The sequence below is a fragment of the Mandrillus leucophaeus genome, unplaced genomic scaffold, assembly GCF_000951045.1.
Source record: "Mandrillus leucophaeus isolate KB7577 unplaced genomic scaffold, Mleu.le_1.0 Scaffold2043, whole genome shotgun sequence".
NCBI lineage: Eukaryota > Metazoa > Chordata > Mammalia > Primates > Cercopithecidae > Mandrillus > Mandrillus leucophaeus.
This window is the reverse complement of record NW_012102081.1, coordinates 41,022-49,784: the sequence shown is the minus strand read 5'-3', so window position 1 is coordinate 49,784 and position 8,763 is coordinate 41,022. Positions and strand designations below refer to the sequence as shown.

Here is an 8,763-nt window from a genome sequence, read left to right as displayed (position 1 = left end):
AAGTAGAATTTTTGAATATAATATTACAGATGTAATATTACTTTTTATATTAAAGAATTTCATTGTAGTTGTAAATGATTACAATCTAGAAACAAATGGAATCATTTTTGTTGCTTAATTCTTGTGGTTAAAAGATTCCACCGTTAAAAAGAGCTAGTGAAAATAACACATGAAACTTTCAAATTACAGCTCTCTCCAAACACACCATAATGTTTATTTATAAATATCCTCTGCTAAATTAGCAAATCAGCCAAGAATCTCCATGAAAATCAGATTATATTCTTTTGGTCTTGGTTATTAAGGAGACTGACTGGCTTTGACACAGACACGACATCACACATGCAAGTTCTATCAGATGATTTTCCATATGTAATAATTAAAAACTGAATATATGACATTCCAAATTACATAAATTAATAGGGTCGTTATATTAATAATTAGACTATTCTTGATGTATTATGTTAAATTATTATCACAATTTGGAGAAATACAAACAAAACAGAAAATGTTTTGAGAGACCAATTTAAAGAGTAACGTAAATATTTGTTTTCTGCAGAAGGCTGAAGAAACTTGAATTATTCAGGCCAGAAAAGAAAAAGGATCATGGAAGAACACAAGTATTTATTCATCATTAATTCAACACTGACTTATTGAACACCTTAGCTAGGTGTTGTTCCAGGTCCGGAGGCATGGGGTAACCTCAACGGACAAAGGTTCCTGCTCTCATGGAACTTGCATCCTGAATGGGAGAAGACAATGATAAGAACTCAACAAGCTCTAGGAGAGCAAGGATTTCTGTCTGTTCTGTTAACTTTGGTATTCCCAGCATCTACTAGGTGTTCAATAAATAGTTGTTGAATTAAACAAAAAAAGTAACTTCAGCTAGTGATAAGTGCTATAAACAAAACAGTAGTAAGTAGAGAGCATTGGAGGAAGAGGCAGATATGTTATTACAGATCAAAGAGTTAGAAAGGGCTTCTCTAAAGTTATGCCATTAGAATTTCAACTTAAGTCAGCCCTGCAAATATCTGAATAAAGAACTTTCCAGAAAGAGAAAATAACAAAGGCTCTCGTCTGAGGCAGGAGTGGTTTGACATTCAGACAAAAGCCTGCCTGGACAAGCCACAAGGCCCCAGTAAAGGGTTCAGATTTCATTCAAATTGTTTAGGCAACATGTATTGGTTGCTTCAAGTGGGGTGAGAGTAGTAAAAATGAAGAGACAGTAGGTAACTTCATGATCTATTTTGGAGTTGAGGAGTAGACAAGATTTGTTAATAGGTTCAGTATATGAGATGAGGCCAAAAGACATATTAAGAATGACTTTGAGGTCTAGAGCTTGAACAACTGTGTAGGTGATGTTGCTATCTATTGAAACGGGAAAATGAGGTGAGAAGCAGGTTTTAGGTAGGTAGTAGAGGAAAGGATAAACTTTTACAACTGGCCATATATAATGACAATTTCAAGTAAGCAGTTCGATATTTCAATTTGAAGGTAATGAAACGGACTGAGGTAAAAAGCTGTAAGTTTGGAAGCTGTCTGCATAAAGATAAATACATAGGGCTGAAGAATTGTCAGGACAAAGGGCGCTGAGAATGATTATCCCACAGAACCCCAAGGGGAAAAGCAAATAATTGAAGGTAGATATTAAAGTGAATTAAGCACACTTTGTAAGAGAAAGGACATTTTAACAATCTAACTAGAGCTATACAGTAAGAGACTAAGCTGCTTGTATCCATTATGGGCTTTCCATAAAAAGAGGCATTTCCAGTATAGCAGTGTGTGCAAAATGACCATCTGTAGGATTACTACTAAAGTAATTCTTACAAGAGAAAGGACTATCCCTAAATGTTCTTGCAAGGTAACATTTAAAGGAATTTTTAAGACTCACTAATATATCTTCACTTACGTAACTCATCTTTTTTTTTTTTTTTTTCCCAGATGGAGTTTTGCTCTTGTTGCCCAGGCTGCAGTGCAATGGTACGACCTCAGCTCACTGCAACCTCCGCCTTCCAGGTTCAAGCAATTCTCCTGTCCTAGCCTCCAGAGTAGCTGGGATTGCAGGTATGTGCAGCACACCCGGATAATTTTATATGTTTAGTAGAGATGGGGTTTCTCGACGTTGGTCAGGCTGGTCTCGAACTCCCAACCTCAGGTGATCTGCCCACCTTGGCCTCCCAAAGTGCTGGGATTACAGGCGTGAGCCACTGCGCCCGGCCACAATTTATCTTGTTAGTAAATAGATTCAGGGGTAAAAACCATGGGCAAATACAATGTATGTCTACTGGTAGCCATTAATTGTTACCTGTTTTCGTTAGCAAAAGGTTATCCAGGTGCCTGTCTCCAACTCCAAGTATATACGTGATCACGCAATATCCAGCTGCAATAGCAGTTAAAAAAATGTGAAAACAAATGCAAACCAGGTTATACATTCTACTAAATATAAAAGCAGTTTGTGCAACTTTATTATCAATTGTTTTCTAATGTCTCTGGTTTCTCACCTAAATTCTCAAATATGCAATCTTTATATCTGTCACTTGAAACTCAAAGTACTATTTAAAACAGAAAATCTTGCAGAATTCTGGGAAATTACAAAAGTCACTTGCATCAAAACTTAAGTTAGGTTAAGGAGACCTTAATTATAACATGGGCCTAGCAATTCTAACATCAAATTGGACACAGTTAAAGATGACATCAAAAAAGAAGTATCTACAGAAATACACATAATAAAGTCAACTGTCAATTATCTCATAACTCATAACCATGTTATCTATAAGAAAACATAAGTAAATGCAGGGTTAATTTTTTTTTAAGTCTGTGGAAAAATAATCTTGACATGGAAGCAGATAGAAAACCAAATGCATTCATTTGAGTGGTAAAGACATTTATGAAGTTCACGCAATAATCTTCTAAAGCATTAAGAAAAATTATATGATCAAGACTAAAGGCAGAGGCATTGGCTCTAGCTGTATTCTGTTTTCTTTTTCTTCTAAAAAAAAAGCCTGAAAATTTAGCATTTATTGAAACTACTTACAGAGAATTTAGCAAATAGCACCTTTTTGGAGGTTTTTTTTTTTTTTTTTTACTATGTTTATTTCTACCATTAATAACCTGACAATAAATACAACTTGTACACATATAAAACTATAGCAATATTTACCAAAACCTGTTTATTTCAGCCCATGTGTAAGAACAAGATGGGACGACCTGTTAATGAACTTACAACCTTGCTCAAATTCAGTAAATAATACGGTTCATTTGACTCAGGTTCTGAAGGCCATTCCAGAAGTCCAAAAGCAACTTAAGCAATGTATCATCATTGGAAAAATAGTATTAATAACAATCACAGTTACAATGTACTGAAGGCTAGGCTCTTAGCCAGGCATATCATATTCATCATTTCTAACCCTTTTAATGATGCCAGTTAAGTATGATAACCATCCTTCAAATGAAAAACTTCAGGCTCCAAGAATTAATGTTATTGTCCAAAGTCACTGGGCTGGAATTTGTGTCCAATGAAATGTAAGCAAATGTAGATGCATGGAGAGCAGTTTTAAGCAAAGGGCTGACTCAGCTAGGAGGTTAGCCCTTCAGGCCTTTTCTCCTTCCTGTCTAGATTGTGACATGATGACTGTAGTTGCAGCAGTTATTTGAGACCCTAAGGAAAAGGGCAAGAGAATCACAGAGCCTTCACCTGGCCCTAACCACCTTAAATAGTTGGAACAACAGCAATCTCTTACAACTAGTTTTGTCACAAAAGAGAAAATAAACTCTTATGATTAAGTCACTATAGGTACATTATGTTAACTGCAGCGGAACGCAATGATAACATTTAGTGGTCCACTGAGGAGGACTTAAAGGGTATCTAGATGAAGGGAGAAAAAACTACAGCTTGATGGCCAAATCTGGCTCCCTTTAGTTTTTGTAAAGTTTATTTGAACACAGTCATACTCATTCATTTACATACTGGCTTGAGCATTACAATGGCAGGGTTGAGGTCACACAGATCATCTGACTTGAAAAGCCTAAAATACTACCTGCAAAGCTTTAGGGAAAAGTCTTACTGACCCTTGATCTAGAGCATTGCTACACAAAATGTGATCCCACAGACTGGCAGTATCACTGTCACCTGAAAGCTTGTTAAATATGTAAACTCTTCAACCTTACCTCAGTCCTACTGAATCAGAATTTCTAGGGGCAGCAGCCACAATTCCATTGTAACAAGCTTTCAAAATTACTATGCACACCAAAGGTTGAGAAGTCTTCTCTAAACTCGAGTGTATTAATGAACATAAGAATCACCTGAAAATCCTGTTAGAATGCAGATTCCGATCACAGAATCAGGGCAAGGCCCAGGATTCTGTAATACAAACAAGTTCCCAGGTAAACCCAATACTGTGGGTCCACATATCACACTTTAAGTAGCACTGCTCTAAAACTGCCACAATACATGCAACTTCAAAACTGACTAAAGACTCCCCATTGAAAAATAACTAAGTGACTTACTAAGGGATATGAAATTTGATATCCTTAAAGAGAAACTCAGTAGAGCACCCTGAGAACACATGAGAACTTAGTACACTTAGGTCCTCTAATATGTGATTCTTAGAAATCCAGCTGCTACTCGAGGGTACTAAACTACTGATAACGTGCATATGAAGACAAGAGAAACTCCTGCAATTTTCAAAAATAACATCACTGCACATCAGTGCAGCTGAGTTGTTCGATCCAGACCTACTCACTATTCCCATTTTTTTTAATAATAAAGTACAATTGGTTTTTGTCACTATTTAAGTTGTTTAGCTATCTCTACAGAATACTGATTCACCCATGTTGCAACAGTTAATTCTGACCTAAAATTTTCATGTAACTAGATATACATGAATTATGCCTAATCCTAATTATAAAGCAAAATATTTATATAAATGACTCATCATCAAATTTGTTTGAGAGTGATATTTCATTGTTACATGGAAATGGAAAATGAATAAGGGTCTTTTGCCCTGCCTCATTGGGTTATGGTCATAAATATGTTAGATGGTCATTCTGATAAATATGTTTAGTCAAGTGAAATATATGTATCGACATATGGTCATATTTAATAGTAAAGATGAAAATTTAGAGTGCTTCAATAGTTTAAAGTGTCAGTACTCAGCAGGGCACTTCAAACAAGGCTACATCCTGAAAAACAACAACAAAACATTTGAGGTATGAATGGGATAATCCTCAGAAACGATGAGGAGATAATTAATACTCAGAATGATTTGGCCTGGGTACAGTGGCTCACGCATGTAATCCCAGCACTTTGGGAGGCCGAGGCGGGCGGATCACGAAGTCAGATCGAGACCATCCTGGCTAACAGGGTGAAACTCTGTCTCTACTAAAAAAAAATACAAAAAATTAGCCAGGTGTGGTGGCGAGCGCCTGTAGTCCCAGCTACTTGGGAGGCTGAGGCAGGAGAATGGCGTGAACCCGGGAGGTGGAGTGAGCCGAGATCGCGCCACTGCACTTCAGCCTGGGCGACAGAGCGAGACCCCATCTCAAAAAAAAAAAAAGAAAATACTCAGAATGATTTAAGATGACCTGAAATAAATTTGCTAGAAAATTTTTAGGGAAAATTATTCTTTATACAATAATGGAAACACTATTTCTGTCCAAGAAAATCTTGTTAAAACAATGTTGTTAGTTTTTTTACTCCATGTGAGATGCAAAACATCTTGAAATTGTTTTTATAAAAAAAACTTTGACTTAAAGAAAATTATAAAGAGAAATAAACCACTGATCCTATTTCCCTTTACTTAGTAAAGATATGTGTGTATGTGAGAATAAACAGTATTCCCACATTTAGCTGCATGATACAGACTTGAGACTTTAATCTGGAAAAGATGTCACCAAAACTATTATCAATTGTTTCTTCTTACACCCTGCAAAAACCTTAAAACATTATTTTCTAAAATGGAAGTTACACACAGATTATTTTGTCATACAGGAAGCCATATAGGAAACAGGCGGCTATTCTAGATGAAGAGAAGAGCTGCCATCAAATCAGTTATTGCGGGATGAACACAGGTGAAATGTTGGGAAAAAAGGGAGAAATAAGATGTAATGTGAATTTAACTGTCCAATAGGTAAGATAATTTAAATAGCTATTCTTTCCCCATGAAAAAGTCAGTCATATTTTCATTAGCTCTTGGGGAAAAAATGGGCCATTATACAAAAGACACAACAGTATGACATGAAGCACGCACCTGTAACATACCATTCTGATAATTTTACTAAATGAGCAGAATTTTCAAATTTTAGTCAATATTGACAGGGCAAGTGTATGTGCATGTACTTTGTGTGGAAAAAGTATTTCTTTATTGAACAGATTTATGACTTTAAAAGGTTTACAATAACTATGTTACAAGTAAAAACGTAAAACATAATTATTTGGGGGTATGTAAAACACCTCATGTAATAAGGTACTAAGGGAAATGGCCACAAATTCTGTGACATCCTTTTCATCCAGAGCTTGGATCTATATATATTCTGTCCCCTCACATCCAGGAAGGCTCTAGGACTGCTCTGAACAACAGAATATAACACAAGTGATATAGTACCAACTTCCCAGCCCCAGCCTTCAGAAACCAGTATTTTCCATTTCCTGTCTGTCTGAATATTTGCTCTCGGAACCCAGCTCTGAGAGGCCCAAGCCAGGGACAGGTCATGTGTAGGTGATTCACTATAAGCCTAGCTAAGACAGTATAATCTGCCAATCGTGTGAGTGATCCATCTTGGACGTTCAGCCTAGTTGAGCCTTTACATGATATGTAATTTTTTAGATCACAGAAAACATAGACTTGAAGGTCTGAGAAAAACAGAACAGAAAAGGGGCATTCAAAAGAAAGAAGGAAAACAAGAAAGGAGGGAGGGAAGAGAGAGAGAAATACAGAGTAAGAGGACAAGGGGAAACATTTTCTCTCAAAACCTTCAGTGATTTTAAGTCTTTAAATACTGCATGTAATTATGTTTATGAGCAAATTCAGTTACATGTAATATACATTTATATTCCTAGAGTAAATACAAGAATTAAAACTATAAAGGATTGTAATATATACAAACACAATTTTATTTCCATATTCTCAAACTTCATTTTCTTTCTGTTTTTCAGACAAAAATGTATCATCAACAATAAATTTCAGAATAAGATCCAAAATAATTTGGAAGGTGACTTCACAGGGGTGTTGTGAAAAACACAAAAATACTATGTATAGGAAAGCAACTTTTAAACTAGAAAACAACATGCAAGTTTAAATACAGTATAACAATTAACTAGAAAGCCCTCTTCTTGCTCTCCCAGCTTAAGTATAGGCAAAAATATGGACATAAGCATAAATATAGCACTTATATAAGTTATAACATATCATATACCCTATGCCATTCAGGGCTCAACTCTAGTGCCAATTCCTTTATCAATCCTCCCTTAAACAATCTAATTATAAAAAACATCTAAATAAAAAAATAAACACACTGGGGATGGTGGCTCACGCCTGCAATCTCTGTACTTTGGGAGGCCAAAACAGGTGATCGTTTGAGCCCGGAGTTTGAGACCAGTCGGGGCAACATGCCAAAACCCTGTCTCTAGAAAAATGCAAAAAAAATCAGCCAGGTGTGGTGATGCACACCTCCTACAGTCCCAGGTACTCGGCAGGCTGAGGTGGAAGAATCACCTGAGCCTGGGAGGTCCAGGCTGCTGTGAGCTGTGATTGCACCACTGCACTTTAGCCAGCCTGGGTGACAAGAATGTGACCCTGTATCCAGGGAAAAAAGCAAAAGAAAGAAAGAAAAAGAAAAGAAAAGAAAAAACAAAAGAAAATGAAAAAAAAACTCCTCTAGAATATAAGCTTCATGAAGTTAGGCATAAATGCCTGAAGAATAAAAATTAATCCCTATGTCACTTACTATATATATCTAGGAAATACTACTACTGCTTACTTGTTTCTAGGAATGGACCATAAGAACTGACTCTGAAATACCATGAGGGCACCCTCTTAATGAAGCACCATTATCTTAGTTCTTAAACTTTATCTAAAGCACAATTATTTCTGATTGAGACTTTTCCCATGGTCTAGTTTCTGTTATTCAAAAATGGAGAAAATCTAATGGAAAATTAACAGCTTCCAGGAAGAGATAAATTGCAATTATAAAATAGTTCAGTGATCGCAAAGATATATCCCTGAAGACTAAATACAATTTACATCTTGTTACTACTATTATGTCAAAGCATTAATGACTACTTTAATCAACATTTATCTTTTACTCTTCCTACAGAGCATTTAAATATTAACATGTTCTAAATGTTTATGATTATGGCAGTATCAGGATGGCCTGCTCTTCTTTATTTGATCAATGGAAAGTAACAGCCTGAAACACTTACCACAGCTTTTAACGTAAGTGTCCATGACCTCAGCACTAATCCCATTTGGCCCATTCTCACTTGGTGCATATTTTCTAAAAAAGTTCTGAAAAGACAAACAAACAAATTAGGTGTTTTGAAACTATAAATAATGACCAACAAGTGTCTAGTATAAAGCTTAATCAAAATACAGTATGAGAAACGCTGACTGAACAAAAGAATTTTAAGAGTACAATAAATACACTAGAGTTTCCACTAGGGGAAACTGTGTATAATGCACCCCTCCCCCGCTCAACCCCAGATTACCAATTGCACCTATTCTTTTACATTTAGAGGCAAAAAACAAACAAACAAAAAAACACCACAGA

General features: G+C 36.0%; 1 protein-coding gene across 1 annotated transcript in view; it reads right to left on the bottom strand.

Annotated features, from left to right (window-relative positions):
- Positions 1 to 606: 606 nt before the first annotated feature.
- Positions 607 to 8,763, bottom strand: part of LOC105539389 (phosphatidylinositol 3-kinase catalytic subunit type 3-like) — a gene marked incomplete at its 5' end in the record, with an annotated part of 39,794 nt that continues 31,637 nt past the window's right edge. The window contains one exon of the mRNA XM_011979636.1: positions 607 to 2,377. Within this exon, the coding sequence (XP_011835026.1) occupies positions 2,292 to 2,377 (86 nt within the window). The remainder of the gene's footprint in view (positions 2,378 to 8,763) is intronic.